Genomic DNA, 24,173 nt, shown 5'->3' with positions numbered 1-24,173 from the left:
ACCCAGGATGTAGGGCTGTCTGACTATGTACAAAGCCTCAAAAAGTTTTTTTAAGATATCTTTTTATGGTCTATTTAACGTTATTTTATATGCATTGGTGTGGAGGTGTCAGATCCCCTGCCACTGGATCTTCGGACAGTTGTAGCTGCCATATGGGTGCTGGGAATTGAACCCGGGTCCTCTGGAAGAGCAGTCAGTGCTCTTAATCACTGAGCCATCTCTCCAGCTCCCCCTCAAAAAGTTTTTGCCACAATGATTTAAATCAGAGCTCAAATGTTCTTTACAAGATATAGCTTTAAGTGGCTTAAGAAGATCTTTGTGTGATCTGGGGAATGAGGGATTCTGAGCATTAGGGAAAGTGGCTGGAGGGTGTAGGTTGGAAGGGACTGAATAAGAATAAAACATGACTTTGTTTTCAGGGTAAAACTCTTCATCTGGGAGTCGAGAACAAGACCAAGGGTGTGTTTCACTCCAGATGCCAGACAAGGAAAAGAAGCTAGAAGGGATCATCTTCTGGCTCAGGAAAGCCCTCTGACCACATTTCACACTTCAGCAGAAAAAAAGCTACCCACATTAGATACCTGACCGCAGAGTGCCGTGTAGAGCCTCACTTCTCCAATCCTGCCCCTTCCTTCCTTCCTTCGCTTCCTTCTGTCTTGGCAAGGGTGTGTTACTCAACCTTGCTCCATCAGTTCAAGTTTCTCAATCTTTGGTCTTCTCTGGGCTGCCTTGTACCTCTTGTTTTAACTGTAGATGAATGAGTTTTCTCTCTAGGCTGCTGGGTGCTACCCAGAAAACATATATCACAGGTCTTGACCCTGGAAGCGGGACACATAGTCCCCAGTTTCTCTAACCTCCAAAGTCAGCTAGGAAACTCTTCTTTTTTTAAAATATTTATTTATTTGTTATGTATATAATATTCTATCATGGTGTGTATGCCTACAGGCCAGAATAGGGCACCAGACTTTTATTACAGATGGTTGTGAGCCACCATGAGGTTGCTGGGAATTGAACTCAGGACCTTTGGAAGAGCAAGCAATACCCTTAACCGATGAGCCATTTCTCCAGTCCCCTAGGAAACTCTTCTTGATTGGCCTTAGGGTATGTGTTATTTCCACATTGTCTTCTAAGTCTTTGTGCTAGCAATACCCAGTCCTACATCCATTCCTCTCATCCAATCAATCTTCCAGGAAAGATTGGTGGAGCATTTGCTGGGATTCACAGAGACGCAGGGATTCACATAGGTACCACTTTCGGGGCCTGGGTATTCAGAGCTGAGTAAGGGAAGCTCCTAGCTTCATTGAGCTATGTTGTTTATCACAGTGGCTTGACCACTTTATGCCCCCACTGATGGGGGGCCTCCCGTCAGCTAGCTCTCTGTAGGCTGTGGGGGAAATCCTGCATGGGGAAAGCGGCAAATGGCTCACATGCCTTATAGTGAGAACAGATGCTGGAATTGAAAGGAAGATTAAGGGTTAAAACAGAGTTTAGAGTCTAATAAAGATGAATAAGAGAGCTTGTCACTGGGTGTATAATAGTCAAACTAGATGGATAAAAAGGACAAGGATCAGTCGGGCAGTGGTGCTGACCGCCTTTGATCTCATCATGTGGGAGTGAGAGGCAGGAGAATTTCTGTGAGTTCAAGGCTAACCTGGTCTACAAAGTGAGTTTCAGGACAGTCAAGGGTACTCAGAGAAACCTATCTCAAAAAACAAACAAACAACAACAGAAAAGAAGACAAGGATCTGGGGCAGTTTGTTCTCCTCCTACACCCCTTAACCTCACTCTGAAGCTTTTGACAGACGTATATAAGGCACTATTGCCCTATTATATATTCTTGCTTCTAACAGAGCTAATTGTAACAGACTAAATTGTAAGGAAGCTTCCACATAGGTGGCCGCTCCATAGCTGAAGCGCTACATACACATGAAATAACCAAGGAAGACTACAGCCACATCCCTCGGAAGATGTTAGCTCCCTGCCATGGTAAAACTACAAGCTGAGCCTGTAAATGTGAGCACAAAGACAGCTTAGTGTAACTACCAGCAGTTGAGATAACTGCAGGATTGGCAAAGCTTGAGCTGGAGAGGAACACAGAGGCTTCAAACACCCCTAACTGGGTGGGCAGAGCCACACAACCATCTTTCTGGCTGGGCCACGGGAACATATATAGTGTGGGGTCCTCATTGGCTTGACCTATGATATCACAGAAATTAATGGCTCTTTTTTTAAAGATCATTCATTCATTCATTCATTCATTCATTCTGCCTGTATATACGCCTGCACACCACACCAGAAGAGGGCACCAGATCTCATTATAGATGGTTATGAGTTACCTTGTGGTTGCTAGGAATTGAACTCAGGACCTCTCTGTAAGAGCAGCCAGTGCCATTAACCTCTGAGCCATCTCTCCAGGCCAGAAATTAACCAGTCTTAACAGAGATTTCTTTAGCTATGTCCAATTTCTGTCATTACTCTATAAAAACCCTGGATGGAACTGGAGAGATGGCTCAGTGGTTAAGAACACTTGCTGTTCTTCCAAAGGACCCAAGTTTGATTCCAAGTTCCTATGTTGGATGGCTTACAACCTCGTGTAATTCCAGCTCCATGAGGTTCTATACTCTTTTCTGGCTCCCACTGGTATGACATACAAGTAGCATATACACAAAGATAGACACACTAAATAATATTTCTTTCTTTTTTAAAAATAATTTTTTATTTTGATTTTATGTGCTTTGGGGTTTGCCCGCTCTTCCAGAGGACCTGGATTCAATTCTCAGCACCTACTTCGCAGTTCACAACTGTCTGTAAGTCCAAGGTCTGAGACCTTCACATAGACAAAGATGCAGGGAAAACACCAATGCACATAGAATAAATAAACAGATAAATAAATTTAGATAAATAAATAAATAAAATTTATAAAACCCTACCATGATCTCAAGTATTCTAGCCTAGCCCCAGGCTCACTTTGTAACTAAGGATAACCTTGAACTTTTTTGCTTTTTGTTTTTTGAGACAGGGTTTCTCTGTGCAGCCTTGGCTGTCCTGGAACTATCTCTGTGGACCAGGCTGGTCCCAAATTCACAGTGATCCACCTGCCTCTGCTGGGATCAAAGGTATATGTCACCACTACTGGCAGCCTTGAATTTCTTCTCCTTTTTCCTCCACCTCTGAATGTTGAGATTCTAGGATTTATGTGGCACTAGTTATTGAGCTCGGGGCTTGGTGAGTGCTAGCCAACCACTCTGCCGACTAAGCTGTGACCCCGGCTCTGCAACATGTGCATTTTGAAGGGACGCAGCTATTTAGTCCACAGCACCCTCTATCCAACCAGAATCCAACTCCGTGAGAGAAGAAACTTCTGCTTTATTCCTCTTGAGTTCCCAGGGTTTTGTGCAGCGCGATGGAATGGGGACTTAAATGAGAAAGTATTCCCAGCTTCCATTACAATGATCTGTAGCTCTTTCCAACCAGTGGGAGCAGTTTTGCTCATCTACTCTTATAGGTTCTGAGCCTGGAACATGGTGGCCATTTCTGTGTGGGATGTGCTTTCTGGAGAAGTGAAGAGTTATGCTGTAACAATCAGAGTCAGCTGGACGGTGGTGGCGCACGCCTTTAATCCCAGCACTTGGGAGGCAGAGGCAGGCGGATCTCTGTGAGTTCAAGGTCAGCCTGGTCTACAAGAGCTAGTTCCAGGACAGGCTCCAAAGCAACAGAGAAACTCTGTCTGGAAAAAACAAAAAACAAAAAGAGAATCAGAGTCAATGTTTCGTTTCTTTGTAGTTCCTTCAAAAATAGAATTGATTCTTCCCTCTCCTGAATTACAACTATCTTTTACGTCCACCGGTCTAACTGGACTAGGAATTATGTGAAAGTATATGTTTATGTTTCACTTTCATATACTGATGGAGTGTTATCAAACTGTTCAAATGTAAGAAACTGTCTTGAGATGATCAATTCTCTGATGCTAAATATTCCTAAGGGATGAGGTGCCATCCTGTCTGCAAACCAACAAATCAGTTTGGAGGGTTATCCTCCTGTTTATAACCAGAGCAGCAGAGCGCTGGCTGGAGGACAGACTGCCTGACCTACGGGTTTGAGATGGGGAAAGTCGGAGACATTTATTTATTTATTTATTTATTTATTTATTTATTTTTTGTTTAGCGAGACAGGGTTTCTCTGTGGTTTTGGAGCCTGTCCTGGAACTAGCTCTTGTAGACCAGGCTGGTCTCGAACTCACAGAGATCCGCCTGCCTCTGCCTTCCAAGTGCTGGGATTAAAGGCGTGCGCCACCACCGCCTGGCTGGAGACATTTATTTATATGAGAGACAAGATCTCTGGAATTACAAAACCCAAGGGTTTATGGAGTCCAGGAGGCATCTCTGTTCCTCCGGAATGTGGAAGAAAAAGGGAGAGTACAAGAAAATGGTTGGGAGTTTTATTATTGGCTCTTGAAAGTTGAGGATCAAACAACCCTTTCACAGGAGTCTCCTAAGGCCACCAGAAACACAGATATTTACAATACAATTCATAACAATAGCAAATTTACAGTTATGGAGTAGCAACAAAACTATTTTTATAGTTGGGGTCGTCAGAGCATGAGAAGCCGTATTAAAGGGTCACAGCGTTAGGAAGATTGAGACCCACTGATTTAGAGGCTCAGGTAGAGTCCATGACTACCATGGTAGGGAGTGTGGCAACTGCCAGGGTCCACCAGGCTCAGGCTCCTGTCTTGATCTCAAAGCACAAGGCAGAGAACTGGGAACGGCTTAGGCTTTTGAAACTCAAAGCCTACCCCCTCCAACAAGGCCACACCTCCAATCCTTAGCACAGTTTCATGACTGGGGATTAAATATTCAAACATATGAGGCTGTGGGGGCCAATCTCAGTCAAATCGCAATTCATCCAACTATCCTTTAACCCTAGTGCCTGTGATCTGAAAGCCCTCGCTATGCCTTCACTGTCTCCCACAGGTCTAGCTTGAGAACACTTGTGTGATGTTTTACTCTTTTGACTTTTTGAGGGGCCACCCATCTCCCAAATAAATCACACACGGAGGCTTATTCTTAGTTATGAATGCCTGGTCTTGGCTTGTTTCTTGCCAGCTTTTCTTAACTTAAATTATCCCCACTACCTTTTGCCTCTGGGCTTTTTCCTTTTCTTCTGTGTATCTTACTTTCAGTCTGACTCCTTAGCTGGCTGGGTGGCTGGGTGCCTGGCCCTTGAAGTCCTCCCCTCCTTGTCTTCTTGTTCCTCCTCTTCCTTATTTTCTCCTTCTATTTATACTCTCTGCCTGCCAGCCCTGCTTATCTTTGCTCCTGCTTAGCTATTGAAAGTTCAGCTCTTTATTAGAACCATCAGGTGTTTTAGATGGGCAAAACAACAACAACAACAAACAAACAAAAACAAACCAAAAACCCCCCCAAAACAAACAACCCCTCACAGTTTCATAGAGTTAAACACATGCGGCATAAACAAAAGTTACACACCTGAAAATAATATTCCCCAACAAACACTTTTCTGTTCCTTCCGACCCTGCAGTTCTTTCTTGGGGGAGGTAGGACTTCTAGGGAGGTAGAGAAAGTCTAAGAATGAATTTCTGCTCTTGCATTGAGCCTGATGTGTAGAAGATACTCGCTGGGGTGATGGCACACGCCTTTAATTCCCAGCACTCGGGAGGCAGAGGCAGGCAGAGCTCTGTGAGTTTGAGGCCAGCCTGGTCTACAGAGTGAGTTCCAGGACAGCCAGGACTGTTACACAGAGAAACCCTGACTCAAAAAACCAAAAAAAAAAAAGAAAATAAAAAAAGAAAGAAAGATAGATAGATAGATAGATAGATAGATAGAAAGAAAGAAAGAAAAGAAAAAGAGGATACTCAGTAAAGACCTGTGGAGTGAATGACGTGGACTCTTGAGGCCAATCAGGGCTACATAGCCAGACTGTCTCAACAGACAAGCAAACAACAACAAAATTCCAATCAGACAAAACCAGCAGATTGTTATTTTAAAAATATTTATTTTGTGAGCATGTATGTATGTATACACATACACACGTGTGTGCACACACACAATTGTGTCACAGCACGTGTGTAATAGTCAGATGGACAACTTTCAGGACAGAGGTCTTTCCTTCCATGTGGATTCTGAGGATCAAAATCAAGGGTCAAGCTTGGTGGCCTTTACCCATTTAGCCATCTAGACTGTCTTTTTTCCCTTACATCGTGGTTTAAGATTTTAATAACTGTAAGACAGAGGATTCGTTGGTCAAGAAGTTCTGATCAACCTGACCAGGACCCTTAGAAGCCAGGACAATGTAAATGTTTTTCGAGACAGGGTTTCTCTGTGGTTTTGGAGCCTGTCCTGGAACTAGCTCTTGTAGACCAGGCTGGTCTCGAACTCACAGAGATCCGCCTGCCTCTGCCTGGGATTAAAGGCGTGCGCCACCGCCCGGCTAAATGTTCATTTTTTTTCTCCCTTTGGCACTAGGCAAAAAGGCCGGCTCCTTGGAAAACAGCCAACGTTGTCGACAAACCCACTGCCAGGGATGAACGCACTGGGGCTACGACTACGCCAGAGTTGTACCCCTCCGAGTGGGGCTCAGAGTCTAAGAAGGGATTTCCTGTAAGTGACAGGTGAACCACCTTGGGCAGCTCATCTGGCCTAGGTTGCCTATACAGCCTGTTGTAACTGAGATCAAGTACGCGGAGTTTGGCTGGCAGTCCCTTAGGAACCTGCTCCAGTTCACTGTAAGACAGATTGAGCGAGTTTAGCTTGCTAGGCCAGTCACACCCGGGGGAGCCTTCAGTATCCCGCAGTGAATTGTGACTAAGGTCCAGTTCTTCCAGCTGCAAACTTGCCGCGGCCAGCGCAGAGCACACGCCGCTGGGCGTCTCCAACCCGGCGTTGCGCAGCGCTAAAACTTTGAGGGCCGGGAACTTGCTCCGACACAGAGCCGAGATCAGTCCTCTCTCGCCCAATTCAGGGTTATTGGACAGGTCTAAGGTGGCAAGAGCGGGGAAGACTCGGACCTGTTCGCAGGAAAAGTTGAGTGAGTGTGCTTGGGCAATATGCAATACCTTGAGTCCCGGCTTTAGCCACTGCTGCAGTTCTGCGAGCCAGGCATCCCCTGTCGCCCACGACACGTTGCTGAGGCGCAAGGTGTCGAGATTCGGTCCGGAGCCTTCCAGGAGCGGCGGCAGCGCGGTGCCGGTTACCTCGAGGTTTTCAAGGGTTAATTCCTTGAGGTTGGTAAACCCGAGCAAACGCAGGACTCCGAATAGCATCGGAGCAGGAACCCGCGCGTTCCCCAAGGTAAGCCGCTCCCACGGCAGGGACTGGAGCACATCTGTGATGTCCTTCGACGGGTTTGCTTCGGTGTTCACACGCTTTAGAAAATGTTCCAGGCTGCGGCCGCCGCCGTAGAACTCCACGTCTATCGCCCCGGTACACAGAAAAGCGCTGGACCAGTTCGGCTGCTGATCTGAGAAGTTGCAGGCGCAGCGGACACTGTCCTCATCCAGCTCGCAGGGCTCTGGCGTGGCAGGGAAGGCGTGCGCCAGCGTCAGTAACAACAGAAACAAGCCAAGCTGACGCTCCTGAGGAGACAGCAGTGGTCAGGGAGACTCCTGGGTTTCCTCAGGTGGGCCCGGTTCCACCCCAAGACCATCTGACTCACCATGGTCGGTAGATTCTGAGAGTTTCGATGGCCCAGGCCGGCTCTGAAAACGGCTTCAGGCTCTTTTCTGTACAGCGGTGTTCTCTGGTTTCCAAGTTTCACGCGCTTGTTTGCTCTCTTTGACAGCCCCTGTGAGTTTATGTAATCGCGGGATGTCACCCAGTCCCCTCCTCTGTGACCTCTAATCACTTCCCCACTTTTCTTCCTCCTAACAGTCCTCCTACTCCTAGTAAATATTGCAATGAAGTATTTTACAGGGAGGAACCAAAACAGGAAGAATTCTTTGTGGCATTAGGGCACTCTGTGCCAAGAGGATGACCTAAGCGCCTCAGGCTAGTCTGGTACATACAGGAAAAGGATGAACCACACCAGGGCCTTACTCAGTGTTCTGCTGCCCAGTCCCAGGGATTCAGCTCCGTTTCCCCTAGTCTCAGTTTCTAACGATTTTCCACCATTCAAATCCGAGTCCTTGACTTTCTTCAAGAGTGTGACTGACGGGACGTTTGTGGAAGATTGTGAATTTATCTATGAATTCCAGAGGAAGAATAAAGTTCAAGGTTGAGAGTTAGCATGAAGAACAACCCTCCCTTCTCTCCATCTTATTCCCTTCTTCAGTAATTCATTCTCCTCCCACTCTCCCTCCCTCTTTCTTCCCCACATTCTCTCATTTTAGCAGCCCATTCTGTCCCAGAACTCACTGTACGTAGTTCAGCCTAGCCTTGAACTCATGATTTTCTTCCTGCCTCTGCTTCCCAAGTCCTGGGGTTGCAGGCGTGAGCCATGCCCAGCTTGTTTAATGATTTTCTTTTTCTCTTTCTTTCTTTCTTTCTTTTTTTTTTTTTTGAGACAGGGGTTCTCTGTGAAGCCTTGATTGTTCTGGAACTCACTCTGTAGACTAGGCTGTCCTTGAACTCATAGAGATCTGCCTGCCTCTGTCTTCCAGTTACTGGGATTAAAGGTATGTGCCACCGTTGTTCAGGTAATAATTAAAAAAAAAAAAAGATCTAGCTAGGCTAATGGCACACACCTTTAATCCCAGCACTCAGGAGGCAAAGACAGATAGATCTCTGTGAGTTCAAGTCCAGCATGGTCTACAAAGAGAGTTTCAGGAAAGCTAGGACTACATAGAGAGACCTTGGTCAAAAACAGAACAAAGCAAAATGTAGTATTTGGTAGACACATTGGCCAAATCACATTGCCATGTACAACAGACCCCAAATTGGGAAGCAAGGTTTATTATTACTATTTTATTATTATTACTATTTTTTTCTTTTTTTGTTTTGTTTTTTGTTTTTCGAGACAGGGTTTCTCTGTGGCTTTGGAGCCTGTCCTGGAACTAGCTCTTGTAGACCAGGCTGGTCTCGAACTCACAGAGATCCACCTGCCTCTGCCTCCCGAGTGCTGGGATTAAAGGCGTGCGCCACCATCGCCCAGCTATCCTCACTTTTTCCTTGTCATGACCAAGAAATTCAGAGTGCCTTGATAGTCTGATTTACCAGATTTGTCATGTTTTTTTTCCCCCTTGAACCCAAGCCAGGGCCTTGAATGATTCTGGGCATTAACAAAAGTATGTAGGTTATTAAAACACTGAAGGAGACTAGCCACAGCCCTTAAGCTTCCAACTCTCATACAAACTCTGTGACGTAGACTTACGTAGGCAGAACATCCCTCACTGTCCAGTTTGAGGATGCTGCAGCCCTTCTTGGTAGGTAAGTTCTTTAATAAATGATTTAGATGAAGTGTTGTAATTAAAAAAATGCCCTGCGACAGAACTCATGTGGTGGAGGGTGTTTGTTTGTTTGTGGTTTTTTCGAGACAGGGTTTCTCTGTAGCTTTGGAGCCTATCCTGGAACTAGCCCTTGTAGACCAGGTTGGCCTCAAACTCACAGAGATCCGCCTGCCTCTGCCTCCTGAGTGCTGGAATTAAAAGCGTGCGCCACCACTGCCAGGCATGTGTAGGGTTTTTTTTTTAATTGGGGGATAGGGAATGGGAAAAGGGGGAGGGGGGAGATTGGCTTCTGGGGACAGGAGTGGCAGAAGAGAAGAGAGAGGCGGGGGGGGGGGGGGAGGAAGAGGTGGGCAAGGCCCACCTTTTAAAAGGGAATTAGCAAATGTTCACAGGAGGTGCTCTTAGTGGCTGCAGCTGAGGGCGCATCCTGTCAGGACTCTGAGAGCAGGCCAGTACAGATGCCTAAATACTAACACCAGACCATCCTAGCATTTAGTGTTTTTTTTTTTTCTTAGAAACTGCCACTGAGACCCCCCACTGGCATAATGTATCTTTATAGAATTTATGTCTATGTCTATTCCTGGCATCTTTTGATCTTTGGTCATAAGACGTCACCGTGGCTCTGCGTGTACTAACTTCTCATAGAAAGGGAGAGCCTGACACCTCGTTCTTTTCTTTGCTCATCAGTATAAGTCTCTGTATAGGGCAGAGGTAACTCCAGCTGTCCTGACTTTGCTGTTGTATACGCCGTATACGTGTATAGTAGGAAGAGGCCTTTAATCTGTTTTGTGGCTAACTCCTCTAGCCCACCAAATCCTGTTGACCTATTTAAGTTTACTTTGTTTTGTTTTGATTATCTTGTTCCTGAGTAAGTACAGGGACAGATGTTTCAAGAATGTCTCATAGCCTCGTAAAGAGACCTCTGTCTTCATGTGTGTCACAACCTCCAAGGCCTAAGGAAGACCTTCAAGTAGATAAGGCTATCTCCCTAAAAGCTGAAGGAGTAGTATGTTCAGGACTTTCCTGGGGTAATTTAGAAGCCGTATTCCTGGGAGAAGTCAGAAATGATACATAAGCAAATTTTCATCAATACAATGTCCCCAAATTGTACAAATATTAAAAGTCTTCCAAGTATGAATCAGGCGGAGATCAAAAGTGGCACGGTGGCCGTCATGCGGCTCAACTTTGCTGGATTTTGTCAAGCAGCCATTCTGGCTTTATGACTTTTGCCATTCCCATCAGATATGGCTGTGCTAGCTCCCCGTTTTGTGTTTGTTAACTCAAGAGTGTGTAGGTCTTGTGTGGCATGTAGGGCAGTTTTCAGTTCTCAGAAGATGACTCCCAAATTACCGATACGAGACCAAAAGGTCTGTCCTGAGACAAAATAAGTGAGCGAGCCGGCGGTGGTGGCGCACGCCTTTAATCCCAGCACTTGGGAGGCAGAGGCAGGTGGGTCTCTGTGAGTTCGAGGCCAGCCTAGTCTACAGAGCGAGTTCCAGGACAGGCTCCAAAGCTACACAGAGAAACCGTGTCTCGAAAAACAAAAAAACAACATCAAAAAAATCTATTTGTAATCTCAGAAGCAGAGGTGGATTCTAATTGGGCTGAACTAATGGCTGTAATTTGTTGCTGCAAAGACTGCATGTTTATAGCTAGTTCAGAATTGTTCCACAGGTCATGGAGGTGGGGCCTAACCTATGTCCAGGTTACCTTAGAAGCAGTATACGGAAGCTGAGTGTCACAAATCCATTTAAATTGTGAATGATGGGAAACAATCAGTCTAACTTTAATTTAATTTTTGAATTTGATTACCTATAAATAAGATTGCTTCTTCTTCTTCTTTTTTTTTTTTTGTTTTGTTTTGTTTTGTTTTTTCGAGACAGGGTTTCTCTGTGGTTTTGGAGCCTGTCCTGGAACTAGCTCTTGTAGACCAGGCTGGTCTCGAAAAGATTGCTTCTTCTAAAGTGTTTACCCTGTCTTCTAGATTTTTATTAATTGTTTCTTTTTTTTGAGAGTTAAACAAATGCAACATAAAAGAATGAAACATATCTTTGTATCATAAAACGAATGTTCCAGGCTGGAGAGATGGCTCAGAAGTTAAGACTACTGGCTGCTCTTCCAGAGTTCAATTCCCACATGGTGACTCACAACCATCTGTAATGAGATCTGGTGCCCTCTTCTGGCCTGCAGGCAGAACACTGTATACATAATAAATAAAATCTTAAAAATCTTAATAAAATCTTAAAAAAGCTGATTGGCTTGCTCCTCATGACTTGCTCAGCCTGTTTTCTTCTAGACTCCAGGACTACCAGCCCAGGGGTGGCCCCATCCCCCATCAATCACCAGTTAAGAAAATGCCCTACATGCTTGTCTACAGCCTGATCTTACAGAGACTTTTTCTTGGTAGAGATTCCTTCCTCTCAGATGACTGTATGTTGTGTCAAGGTGACATAAAACTATCCAGCATAGCAACTTCCAATAGACGAAATAGTTTATTTGGGACTTACAGTTTCAGAGAAGTAAGAGTCCATCATCATCATGGCGGAAAAACTTGCATGATGGAGAAGTAGGCAAGCTTGTGGCAGGGAACCCGAGAGCTGATATCTCAAGCTGCAGATACCAAGCAGAGAGAGCAAAGTAGAAATGGCGCGAAGCCTGCTTCCAGTGACATATCTCCTCTAGCAAGGCCATGCCTCCTAAACAGCACAAATGGGGACTAAGTATTTAAAGGTACAGGACTATGGGGACATCTCTTTTAAACCACCACAGCATGGTTAGCAGTCATGATGCCATATGTAAGGGGGCAATGGTCTAATGGCCTGGAATATGTGACAATGGAGCTGGAGTTGAGGGTGTATTGAGGATCTTGCTATGTAGTCCAGGCTTGCCTCAAACTTATGGCACACCTCCTTCATCGTCTCCTGAGTGTTAGAAACCACATCTGGTCTGGAGTTGGGGCCTTAGGTTGATGTTTGGGAAAGTGCAGGCAATGGGCGGAGCTCTAGGCAGAGGGAACAACCAGTGCCTTAGCTCAGGAAGTGGAGAAAACATCACTCATTCAAAGGACAAACTGAAGGTCTGTTGGGTGGGTAAGGTGAAGTGCCTTTATAGTCCAGCCTAGAGAAGAGAATTAGAATCATAGCATACATCACCTAATCGGTCACAATTTGGATTTTGAGTTTTGAGAAATTTTCGCCTCACCCAGTACTTAGAGTGGTGACATTAAAAATTTGTTAAATTACTTTATCTTAAAAAAAAAAAATAGCTGGCCAGTGGTGGTGCAAACCTTTAATCCCAGTGCTTAGGAAGCAGAGGCAAGCAGATCTCTGTGTGTTTGAGGCCAACCTGATCTACAGAGTAAGTTCCGGGACAGCTGGAGTTACACACAGAGAAACCCTGTCTCAGAAAACAAACAAAAACAAAACAAAACAAAACGGTGATGTGGGTTGTCTCTCTATAGATTGTGGATATACTTTATTACCATTGGTTAATAAAGAAGCTGATTTGACCAATAACAGAATAGAGCCAGGCAGGAAATCCAAGTAAAGATAAAGGGAAAATTAAGGCAGAGTCAAAGAGATGCCAACAGCCACCGGGGAAGCAAGATGTGAGGTAACAACTCACAAGCCTTATGGTAAAATGTATACTAATAGATACAGCTTAATTTAAATTGTAAGGACTAGTTAATAATAAGCCTGAACTAATAGTCCAAATAGTTTGTAATTAATATTAAGTCTGTAAGTTGTTATATTAAAAGCAGGACCAAGTGGGACGAGAAACCTCCAGTTACAGAAGGGACATGAGGTGGTTATAACCTTATCCATAAAAAAGGGATAATGGTCCTTGTGGATCATCCAGTGGAGCACCGTTGTTGTTTGGTTTTGGTTTTTCAAGACAGGGTTTCTTTGCACAGGCTGTCCAGGAGTTCACTCTGTGGTCCAGGCTGGCCTTGAACTTGAGAGATCTGCCTGCCTCTGCCTCCCGAGTGCTGGGATTAAAGGCATGTATCACTACTGCCTGGCCATTGGGAATTTTCTTTGGGTGGTGTTTTAAAGATTTATTTTTTTCTTGGGGATGGAGAGATGGCTTGGCAGTTGAGAGCACTGGTTGCTCTTCAGAGGACCTGGGTTCGATTCCCAGCAACCATAGGGCAGCTTGTAATTATCTTTAATTCTGGTTCCAGCTACTCTGATACAGTCTTCTGTCCTCCATGGGCACCTGGAACGTTAGTAGTGCACAGATATACATTCAGGCAAAACACTTATACACATAAAATAAAAATAAGTAAATAAATCTTTATTAAATAGATTTATTCTTTTCTTTTTTTTGGTTTTTTCGAGACAGCGTTTCTCTGTGGTTTTGGAGCCTGTCCTGGAACTAACTCTTGTAGACCAGGCTGGTCTCGAACTCACAGAGATCCGCCTGCCTCTGCCTCCCGAGTGCTGCTGGGATTAAAGGCGTGCGCCACCACCGCCCCGCCGAGATTTATTCATGCAGGAATTGGAGTTACAGATAGTTGTTAGCTGTGAGCTGCCAGAGGCGCGTGCTGGAATTCGAACCCAGGCCCTACTGGAAGAGTAGTAAATGCTCTTAAAGCTGTCTCTCAAACCCTCAATGGGACATTATGCTTTAAGCATTAGGAAGTTCTCATCAAAGGAAGCCCAGTAATTAGTGAAACTGGCTGTTATACTGAGCGTGGAGGACACGGGGGTAAGCTGTGTTTGCTGGGTGGAGCGTGACACTGCGGGCCTATGGAGGCCAAGCTCTGCGTCTCTTTACTGAGTTTGAGTGGGGAGAGATAACAGAACGCGATCTACAGTTACTGAATTTTAGCTTGATTACGCAGCCCGGGTCATCGCATCGCCCTTGCCCCGCCCTCACCCACGGAGTCACGCCCCTCACGTACAGCCCCGCCCCCCACCTCGTGCAGAGTCTGGATTCCGTTCTGTTCAGCGCCTGCGCGGTTCTATGCTTTCCCTGCCGAGTTTCCTTTCCTGCACGATGTGGAGTCGGCGGCACTGCTGTCTCAGGACGGTGGCATGTGGGGTGGAGGATCTGCGATGCCGCCGGCGGGAGCGGGAGGCAGGTGCGAACGGATGAAGGAGTGGAGCGGATGCGAATGTGGCGGTTGGGAGTAGGGGAGTGAGACCCTTGGCCCTGAGTGTCTGCTGATTGGTTTCCCCTCCTTAACTGAGCCATTCCTCTGCCCCCAGCCCTGCGGAAGGCGCGGAGGGAGCAGCAGTTGGTCAGCAAGAGGCTGCTAAGGGAAGATGCTCAGGAAGAAGGCGAAGGTCAAAGTGCTGCCGTGCTCCTTGGGGAGGCCGAGGTGAGAGGGCAGGGCGACCCAAACTTGAATGCCAAGCTACTCCACCCCTCCAGCCACCCGCTGGATCAAGCCGGAAACAGAATTAATTACCCTGTGTAGTTAACTCTGTGTCCCTCATCCTGACATCAGTCCGTCTTCAAATTAAATCTTTGCCGGGCGGTGGTGGCGCACGCCTTTAATCCCAGCACTCGGGAGGCAGAGGCAGGCGGATCTCTGTGAGTTCGAGACCAGCCTGGTCTACAAGAGCTAGTTCCAGGACAGGCTCCAAAGCCACAGAGAAACCCTGTCTCGAAAAACTAAAAAAAAAAAAAAAAAAAAAAAAATTAAATCTTTGCCTTTTGTTTTCTAAACCTCTTGAAGATTTCTGGACTCTACGAGCCTCTCCATCGTGGGTGTCTCAACCATCCGGACAGGACAGTATCATTCTAAAAGGGTCTGCATCTACTACCCTGATTCGTTGTAGAAACACAGAACCCAAAATCCTTCCAGTGACCCGCTAAACTACGCATAGTCCAATCTCTTATTGATTTAACACTTATTCAATACAACCACGGCATTCTCAGTTCCTGGAACATACACCGGCTGTCCCAGGGGCTTTGCTCTTACTACAGCTGACGTTTGTGACCTCCTGCCCTAGCTCAGGTACTAGACTTACTGGTGCGCACCACCACATCCAGCTCTTCGAACTAGACCTAACTAGACCCTGTCTTGTCATACAAACTCAGGAGCAGCCTGTAGCCCCTTAGTAGAGTGCTTGCCTAGCATGTTCAGGCCCTAGATTCAGATCTGCGATGTGAAGGGATGGTGGGAACATGAGGCAGGTGTGTTATGTCTCACCTGTAATCCCAACACTTAGGGGTGTTGAGGCAGAAGTATCCTGAGTTTGAGGCCAGTTTTGGCTACCCTGTAAAAAATAAAAATAAAAGCCGGGCGGTGGTGGCGCACACCTTTAATCCCAGCACTCGGGAGGCAGAGGCAGGTGGATCTCTGTGAGTTTGAGGCCAGCCTGGTCTAGTTCCAGCTAGTTCCAGGACAAGAACCAAAAGCTACGGAGAAACCCTGTCTCGAAAATCCAAAATAAAAAAAAAAAAAATCTAGACACCTGCACAATATCTGGAATAAAGCTGTTCATTGCTTTTTTTGTTGTTATTGTTTATTTTGTTTGACAGGGTTGCTTGTACTCTCTAAGCTGAGGATGACCTTGAACCTTGCTTGATGCTTTGGCTTCCGCGTCCCAAGTGCTGGGTTTATAGTTGTTCACCACCACACCTGGTTAACTGGGAGCTGGGAATCTAATCCAGGAATTTGAATGAGCTAGGCAAGCCTTTACCAACCGTGCTTCATCCCCAGCACAGATTTACTGAATAAGTAAATGAAAGTGTGTATACATTCGGCAGACATTGCTTTTGTCTTGTTTCAGCAGTGCCTGTGTTTATATATTACTTCTACAGAGGAGTTGCACCTAGGATATGACATTTATTCGTTGTATGCTTCCTTTATGCCGGGGCATTGAGCAGTGAGGCATGCAAAGACTGACAAGGTAGAGTTCAAAGTTTAAAGACGGGGCTGGAGAGCTGTTTCAATGGTTAAGAAAACTGGCTGCCCTTGCAGAGGACCCAGGTTCGATTCCTGGACCCACATAATGGCTCACAGCTGCCTTTAACTTCTGTTCCAGGAGAATAATCCCCTCTTCTGACCTCCACAGGAACCAGGCACAGTAAACAGACATACATGCAAAGCAAAACATTCATAAAATAAAAGTAAAATTAGAAGAAATGATGATGATGATGATGATAATAGTAGTGTTCAAAGGCCAATGAAGGAAACATTTCCTACCTTTTTTATCATGGGAGGAAACGTGAGGCATAAGAGAAACTCAGGTTTGTAGGGGGAAGCCAGAGGTACTAACTTCCCTAAGGCCATGAAAAGTATAAACCTTTAAGACATGAGTCTGGTGTGTATCAGACAGAGGTGATGGGTGTGCAAAAGGTTGGAAGTGTTCAACGTGGTATTGTAGGGTTTACTGGAGTGTAGTTTGCTTGGGAGGAAAGGAAGTTTTGTCAGGTAGAGGGGTTTAATACTATCCTGGAAATGCCCTATAAGAAAGCAGAGTAAGTCAGGTGGTGGTGGGGTGGGCACATCTTGAGTTTGAGGCTAGCCTGGTCTACGGATTGAGTTTTAGGACAGTCAGGGATACACAGAGAAACACACAGAAGCCAAACAAACAAGGCAGAGTAGATACCATTCTAATTTTTTCAGATGAGGAAGCAGTTTCAAATTCTTTGAAAGTTAGCAGCAGGGCTGGTACTAGGATCCCATCTGTCTCTCCTTCTGAAAAGGTGGTGCTTAGGAACCATTTTTTTTATTTTATTTTATTTTATTTTTGAAATAGGGTCTCTTTATAGCTCCGACTGTTCTGGAACTCACTATGTAGAAGAGGCTGGCCTCAAACTCGACATGATCTGCCTGCCTTAGCTGAGATGAAAGGCTTGTGCCATCACACCAGGCCGTATTGTTATTAATAACAAGTTCTGAGTAGCGCTATTGTAGTGGTATTGAAGATGGTCGCATGAAGCTGATAGACAGACTTAGGACTTGCTTCAGGGCAGTGAAATGTCATCCTTTTCCCGTGTTGGCACTCAGGTCCAGCAGTTCCTTCGGCTAGCCCAACGAGGAACAGATGAAAAGGAGAGGGAGAAGGCTCTGGTCAGCCTTCGTCGAGGCCTGCAGCACCCTGAAACACAGCAGACCTTTATCAGGTGAGTGGGGCTGGCGTGAGTGGTTGGCTGGGGTTTTCCTCAGAGTGGAGGGGATAGAGCACAGGCTTAGTTGGGTTCTGGTGTCATTCATGTAGGCTGGAGGGCAGCATGCGGACCCTTGTCGGGCTCCTGACCAGCAACCGGGCCCTGTTGCAGCTTGAGGCGGCTCGGTGCCTACATGAGCTCTCTCATTCTGAGCAGTCTGCAGTGGCGGAGGCCTGCCTGCCAGCCACTTCCTACCTCCTCACCTACCTCTCTGGTCACAGCTCAGACTTCATAGTAAGGCCTGCCCCTTTTAACCTTGCTCTGGGCTTAGAGTTTATATGTATGCCTTTGGGGCCAGCTTCAGCTGGCAGGTATAGGAACATAAAAGGCAGTGCATGTACCCATCATCTCTCCTCTCTTGTGAGCTTCAAGGACAGGGACATGCCATCCCCTTCTCCCGCCCCTGGCCTGGTGTGATGAGCCCAGCCCAGTGCTTTCGTTGCCTGCTCTCAGGAGCTGTGTCTGTATACCCTGGGGAACCTGATCGTGGAGAGCGAGGCTGTGAGAAAGCAGCTCCTGCCACAGGGCATTGTTCCAGCCTTGGCTGCCTGCATCCAGGTGAGTGCTCCCTTGGTCCCTTCCCTGGCAAGCCTTCCCTTGCTTCTCTCCACATTCCCCTGGTAGCTCCAACCTCTGTCCTGTGACAAGGAGGGAAAAGTCTCCCAGGTCCTTATGTCCCGTTTTCCAGTCAGATTCCTTACCCTGTCTGTTTCTAGTCCCCCCATGTGGCTGTGCTGGAAGCCCTTGGATATGCCTTGTCCCAGCTTCTGCAGGCCAAGGAAGCTCCAGAGCAGATCATTCCGTGAGTAAAATGATGTCTCTAGATACCCGGCCATGGTTGACCTTCATGGCAGTATCGCCCATGGGTGCCTGATCAGATCTGATTTCTGCATTTTGAACTCTCTGTATCTAGCTAGAGAGAACTTGGAGTTTGGATACTTTCTTGCTCTAAGTGTTTGAAGGAGCCATTGGTATCCCCATGGTTCCTGCTCACAGCCTGCTTCTGCTGGCAGCTCTCTTCTGGACTCCAGTCTTCCCCAGCACATGCTGCGACTGATGCAGCCAGGCCCGAAGCTGAACCTTGGGGTTGCTGTGGAGTTTGCCTGGTGCCTTCACTACATCATTTGCAGGTAACAGGCCAACTGGGACGATGTCTTTCTTGGGGCTCCCTGCTTATGACTTAAGTCTTTGGACTGAATTCAGTTTCTAGAGTTGCTTTGGTGAGTTTTCATCCCTCTGTGGTGCTTTCTTTTGCTCAGGCAGCCCACAGACCAAGGCTGTTTTGTAACTTGAGCACAGGATTGACTTGATAGTGACTGCTTGCCATCTGTTACCCAGCCAGGTCAACAATGCTATGCTTCTCACCCATGGGGCTCTGCCCACGTTGGCAATGCTACTGTTGGACTTGGCTGGGGCTGTCCAGAGAATGGATGATGTGGGACTGGAGCTAGTAAGTAAAAAGGATCTGTGAGCCCTTTTGTATCTGCTGCCTCTTCCTCCTCTCCCCACCTTCAACTTGTCTTTGCAGCTTGCCTGCCCTGTGCTTCGGTGTCTAAGCAACCTGTTAACAGAAGTGCCAGTGGAGGCCCTGGAGCAGATGGAGCTCAGAGACGAGCGAGTCGTGGCAGCCTTATTTATCCTTCTTCAGTTCTTCCTTCAGAAACAGCCCACCTTGCTGCCTGAGGGCCTCTGGCTCCTCAACAACCTCACTGGTATGCTATTACAGTTTGCACAGGCCTGGTCTTTTTTTTTTTTTTTTAAAGATTTATTTATTTATTATGTATACAATGTTCTGTCTGCATGTGTGCCTACATGCCAGAAGAGGGCACCAGATCTCATTACAGATGGTTGTGAGCCACCATGTAGTTGCTGGGAATTGAACTCAGGACCTCTGGAAGGAAAGTCAGTGCTCTTAACCTCTGAGCCATCTCTCCAGCCCCCAGGCCTGGTCTCTTATCATCATTAAAATATTTATAAAACCAAAGGAGGGGGTAGACTTGTTAGGAAACAAAGTACAGATTGGAGGGGAAGGAAGAGAATAAGGGCAGTTGGGCAGGGCAGTTGAAATGCTATAGGAGGGGCCCACACTTTTTGCCTACTTTGTCAGTGAAGGTCTCCCCTCTCATAACCATCTTGCAGGGGTCCCTGGGTTCCTAAAAGGACCCCTTTGGAGGAAGACCATACCTCCCATCTACCCCTGGTTCTCCATCCTCCCAATAAATTGCCTGGGTCTTAGTTCCTTCAGGATGGGATAAAAGCAATCTCAGGGATCCCTACCTTTTGCTTAGGGTTACCAGTCCTGTACCTCTTCCTCTCTTCCAATCTTAGCTTGTTCCCCAGAATTGCCAGAGACACACAGTAAATAATACACCATTAAAGCTTTGTCAGAAAAATCTTTTAAATGAAGTGCTCTCACTTCTTGCAGACCCACCCAGCCAAGTGTCTCCTCGTCTTACCTAGGTCATTCTGAAAATTCTGGGGCAGGTGGTAAGCCTAGGTTTCATGGAGGTTCCTGGAACTTGGAGATTGAAAATGTAGCAAGAGCTCCCCCATGTGGACACACAATTTCTTGAAAGCCTTAGACTGGCTCTCATCTGTAGCACACACATAAGTGTGTCCTCTTCCTAGTGTGTGTTCATACGTTGAGTACTGGGTGCCATGTATATAACACAAAATCCTTTCTTTCATGGCATGCTTAGCCTCTTGGTAGCTAGATTTCAGAGCTTAAAGCTACTGGAGACAGGAAGTAGGAATAAACTTTTCCAGCAGGGAGAACCAAGGGCACGGGACTTCAGAGACAGGATGGGTATTTTGGGAGGAGATCCAACCAGACTGGGAATGTTGGGTCTTCAAAGCTGTGATCCGGGTAAGTTTGTAGTCAGGGCCTTGTGGGACGGAGTGGAGACTCAAGGAAGACCCTAAAGTCCTCTTGCCCATGCTCCAGGGACAAGCTGGCAGCCATCTGAGTTGACATTTGTTTCTTGCCATCATTTGGACAGTAGCAATACTTACTGCAGACTGAGCAGGCTCTGAATCTTTAGCAGATAGTTCCTCATGGCCTAGGCTGTAGTGGATCAGATTGTGAGGGTGGCAGTTCAGAACTCTGGTACATCATATGACATTTTCCTTTCCAGCAAATAGTCCTACTGTTTGTACCTCCTTGCTGTCTCTGGATCTCATTGAGCCCCTCTTGCAGCTGCTGCCATTATCAAACGTGATAAGTGTGCTGGTGTGTATTAGTATCAGAATTTGTGTCCATGAACTGCTCGTCAAAGCAAATAGGAAGTGGGCTCTCTTAAGCTGATAGGTGGTGTGGTTTAGTTTCAGAGCTAGTACAGTCTAGATTTTTTTTTAAATAATTTTTTTTTTTTTTTTTATGTGCATGGGTTGTTTTCCCTGCATGTATGCTGTGTGAGGGTGTCAGATCTTGGAATTATAGACGTTATCTGCTCTGTGCATGCTGGGAATTGAATCTGTGTCCTGGAAGAACAGTCAGTACTTTTCCACTGAGCCATCTCTCTAGCCCCCCTGGGTATAAGTCTTAAAGCCTACTTGCTTATGGTCCTTGAGTAAATAAAAAACCAAGCCATTGGAAGCTTCAACCTCTTCACTCATAAATGGGTACTATCTCAGAGGTGGTTGTGGGAATTACATATAAAGGAGCTTATAATAGTGCTTGGGCACATAGTCAGCCTTGCTTACATGATCATAATTCTTGGTTTTCATCCTTTTGGGGGGTGTCCAGGTGCTTACAGTTCTATGCAATGTTGTAGAGAAGGGTCCGGCTTACTGCCAGCGGTTGTGGCCAGGGCCCTTGCTCTCCTGCTTGCTCAACACACTGGTTCTCTCTGACACTGAAGTAGTGGGCCAAAGTTTGGAGCTGCTGCAGCTGCTATTCCTGTATCAGCCAGAGGTGGGTTTGGTTTCCCAGTCCCTTGCTCAGAAGTCACTGATCTTACCATATAACCCTACCTGTTAGGAATGTATTGTCTTAAGTGGGCCGACCCATGGAACTAACTATAGGAATTGGAATTGGGTTTTATGACCTGATGTTGGTCCTTCTCTGTCCTCAGGCTGCCCAGGCCTTCCTGCAGCAGTCAGGGCTGCAGGCCCTAGAAAGGCATCGGGAAGAAGCCCAGCTTCAGGACAGGATACTTGCGCTCCAGCAGACAGCTATTCATGGATGACCCAGCTGCCTAATGTCACCCCTATCCCCTGTGGTCTGTTTACCCCAGGGTCCCCTATTTTGATTTAGAAGCTGGTAGCTTTTTATGTCCCCGAGGGTGGTCTTGAACTTGAGATTGTCATGTTTCACCGTCTTTTTTGTTTTTTTCACTGTCTTAAGCAGGTTGGTTAATGACATGTGATACCACAGCTGACAGCTGGTGGTCTTTGATGAAGAATAAATTTTTATGTAAAACTGCTTTGCCTTGGTGTTTGCACAGGGAAGGGAGAGGGACTAAGGATGAGAACATTCTGAAGCAACACTGTTCAGCGATAAGCTTTATAAGGAACGGAAGAGCACACTTTCCCACATTGTGTTCAGTCCAGCAGAGCCCAGGTTCTGGTGCCCTTGCTCACAGTCTTCAGTGAAGACACTTCAGGCTTTGCTCAGCACATTCTCCACGGCTCTGGTTACCTCATCAGCACTCAGGTTGTTCAGAGACACATTCTTCTCTTGGCCAAAAGCTGAGGAAAGGTAATTTAATGAATATCCTGCACAATGGGCCACAGAATTAGAAAGGGTCTTTATTTCAAAGTTGTTAGACTAAGAAAGGAAAGAGATATGGCTTGCTGAACACAGTAGTTCATGCCTACATAGCCAGGCTGACTGTGGCTATATTTTTAAAGAGGTTTTGCTGTGCTTAGCATTAATCCAGTGAATCTATTTGGAATCCCAAGTCCTACTAGAATTTACCTGAAAAGAAAGGTCTGAGTGATGCTTTAGGTCCCTGTAGGCATTAACTACCGAGCAGGGGTCTGTCCTTGCCCAGCTGTCCATTTTTTGGCTGGCCACAGACCACTTAGCTAGTATGTGGCGCTATGCACATGCAGCACCACACGCTAACGTCTTTCTTGTCTGTCCTGTGTGCTTAGGAGGAACCGTTTTATTGGTGTATAGGAGTCTTCGGTTACAACCAGTCTGTAGTAGCACGTGACTCTCTCCACCCCAGGGTTGAAAAATCTCACCATCTAGTGTACCAGCTACCTGCTATCTGGTAGCCAGTGTGTTAAGGTAACAGACTGATGAACTGGACTCGTGTCGTGTAATAGGCAATGTTATTGCTGGTCAGGGGGCGCCTTACTGAAAATCAAACCCAGGGCCTCCCACTGAAAGGCAATCACTAGCCGCCTTTGTACCTTTACAATTCTGAGACAAGCTCTCACTAAATTTCCCAGTCAGGGCTTGAGTTTGTGATCCTCCTGCCTCTGCCTGGGAAGATCTGTAGCTGGGATTTACAGGCTGGTTCATGAATGCCTTTTTTGAGACAGTAATATAAATGGTTAAATTCAAGTAACAACCAGGATGATGGGAGCCAACCATATTATCAGTACACTATAAGGAAGGGGCATAAAATGTAAAAAACGCAACCCTGTTCTAGTCTAGCTGCGTAAGAGTCTATGTTTAGGTTAAATTTTCTAATAACTATGAAAGAAAAGTACCCATTCACAATATTAATGAAGACTTATGTACAAGGGAAGTACACAGCACAAGCCTTAGGCATGAAGTGCTCTACATTACTGAAATTCTCAGTCCCTAAATTTGCACTGACTAAGGCGTAATTCGTGGCATAATTTGGAAGGATATACATTGTCATGGAAGAGCATTTTTTGTTTTTTAACCTTAAAGTTAAAAACTACTTTGGCTTTTTAAACTTAAGTCCATTGTGAATTGCAAAAACTACCGGTTCTTACCCTAGACCCAGCCAGGCTCCATATATACGCTGCCAGGAATACAGGAATAAAAAGCATCACACAGCCAGACGGTACTGGCGGATGCCTTTAATCCCAGCACTTGGGAGGCAGAGGCAGGCGGATCTCTGTGATCTGGAGACCAGCCTGGTCTACAAGGAGAGTTGTAGGTCAGGCTCCAAAGCTACAGAGAAACCTTGTCTCGAAAAGAACAAAAACCCCATCACACAACTAGGTGAATTTCATCACCAGGAGAAGTTCGAGTTTTTGTCCCTCAGTCCTTTTGTCTAACCCATATTCTGCGACCCGGGTCTCTGCCTCCAGCGATCAGTACTCACCGTAGCGGGCCCAGAGCTTGGGTTGCACCTCCGAACATTCGCGTATTAGAATGGGCAGGCTGGGGTGCGCCTTCTTCAGCTCCACGTACCGTTGCTGGATGAAATCCCTGCAGGGCCGGAGAGACCGCCGCTAGCGCGAAGGGCACGGACCGCCCCCCCCCAAGGTCAAAGTCGTAACTCCCGCTTCCGAAGTCCGCTCGCCCCCCGACGCCACGCCTCACCTCACACCCTGGCTGCCCGGCGAACGCTGGCACAAGTGGATGCGAATCTCACGGAGCCCCAGCTTGCTTCCGACCGCTCGGCCCGCAGCGGCGGCCGCCATGTTTGCAGTAAAGGAGCGCCCAATCACGACTTTCCAGCCGCCTCCATCGGACCAATAGCGGGTCCTC

General features: G+C 46.5%; 3 protein-coding genes across 5 annotated transcripts; 1 reads left to right on the top strand and 2 right to left on the bottom strand.

The window, feature by feature from the left end:
• Nucleotides 1-5,868: 5,868 nt before the first annotated feature.
• On the bottom strand, nt 5,869-7,964 carry Cd14 (CD14 molecule). Its single transcript, XM_057788828.1, has 2 exons — nt 7,675-7,964; nt 5,869-7,594 (listed from the first exon to the last, which is right to left on the bottom strand). The coding sequence occupies exons 1-2, from the start codon at nt 7,675-7,677 to the stop codon at nt 6,482-6,484; spliced, it is 1,116 nt and encodes a 371-aa protein (XP_057644811.1). The 5' UTR covers nt 7,678-7,964; the 3' UTR covers nt 5,869-6,481.
• Nucleotides 7,965-14,357: 6,393 nt separating this feature from the next.
• Nucleotides 14,358-21,948, top strand: Tmco6 (transmembrane and coiled-coil domains 6). Of its 3 annotated transcripts, XM_057788544.1 has the most exons (12): nt 14,358-14,489; nt 14,617-14,729; nt 17,373-17,488; nt 17,584-17,767; nt 17,987-18,091; nt 18,250-18,335; nt 18,547-18,663; nt 18,872-18,983; nt 19,062-19,245; nt 20,668-20,762; nt 21,279-21,446; nt 21,607-21,948. In XM_057788544.1, exons 1-12 carry the CDS (start codon nt 14,372-14,374, stop codon nt 21,718-21,720), a joined length of 1,512 nt encoding a protein of 503 aa, XP_057644527.1. In that variant the 5' UTR covers nt 14,358-14,371; the 3' UTR covers nt 21,721-21,948. The 3 variants fall into 3 exon arrangements, 2 of the variants coding, with proteins under 2 accessions (XP_057644527.1, XP_057644528.1); XR_009058297.1 differs by lacking the exon at nt 20,668-20,762 and having other exon boundaries at nt 21,607-21,741; XM_057788545.1 differs by lacking the exons at nt 20,668-20,762; nt 21,607-21,948 and having other exon boundaries at nt 21,279-21,487.
• A 75-nt stretch (nt 21,949-22,023) lies between these two features.
• Nucleotides 22,024-24,163, bottom strand: Ndufa2 (NADH:ubiquinone oxidoreductase subunit A2). The gene is made up of 3 exons (XM_057788546.1): nt 24,006-24,163; nt 23,785-23,891; nt 22,024-22,222 (listed from the first exon to the last, which is right to left on the bottom strand). Exons 1-3 carry the CDS (start codon nt 24,104-24,106, stop codon nt 22,134-22,136), a joined length of 297 nt encoding a protein of 98 aa, XP_057644529.1. The 5' UTR covers nt 24,107-24,163; the 3' UTR covers nt 22,024-22,133.
• Nucleotides 24,164-24,173: the final 10 nt, after the last annotated feature.

Source organism: Chionomys nivalis, chromosome 14 (assembly GCF_950005125.1).
Source record: "Chionomys nivalis chromosome 14, mChiNiv1.1, whole genome shotgun sequence".
Lineage (NCBI taxonomy): Eukaryota > Metazoa > Chordata > Mammalia > Rodentia > Cricetidae > Chionomys > Chionomys nivalis.
The sequence above is the reverse complement of the archived record's forward strand: the minus strand, read 5'-3'. Positions and strand labels throughout refer to the sequence as shown.

What these genes read in the sequence shown, in the direction of transcription:
- Tmco6 (XM_057788544.1), top strand. Translation starts at nt 14,372, where the DNA reads ATGCTTTCCCTGCCGAGTTTCCTTTCCTGCACGATGTGGAGTCGGCGG. An exon ending in CCTTGGCTGCCTGCATCCAG is followed by an intron (nt 18,092 to 18,249) that starts GTGAGTGCTCCC and finishes GTCTGTTTCTAG; the next exon opens with TCCCCCCATGTGGCTGTGCT. An exon ending in GCTCCTCAACAACCTCACTG is followed by an intron (nt 19,246 to 20,667) that starts GTATGCTATTAC and finishes TTTCCTTTCCAG; the next exon opens with CAAATAGTCCTACTGTTTGT.
- Ndufa2 (XM_057788546.1), bottom strand. Translation starts at nt 24,106, where the DNA reads ATGGCGGCCGCCGCTGCGGGCCGAGCGGTCGGAAGCAAGCTGGGGCTC. An exon ending in CCGGGCAGCCAGGGTGTGAG is followed by an intron (nt 23,892 to 24,005) that starts GTGAGGCGTGGC and finishes CCGGCCCTGCAG; the next exon opens with GGATTTCATCCAGCAACGGT. An exon ending in CAAGCTCTGGGCCCGCTACG is followed by an intron (nt 22,223 to 23,784) that starts GTGAGTACTGAT and finishes ACCTTTCCTCAG; the next exon opens with CTTTTGGCCAAGAGAAGAAT.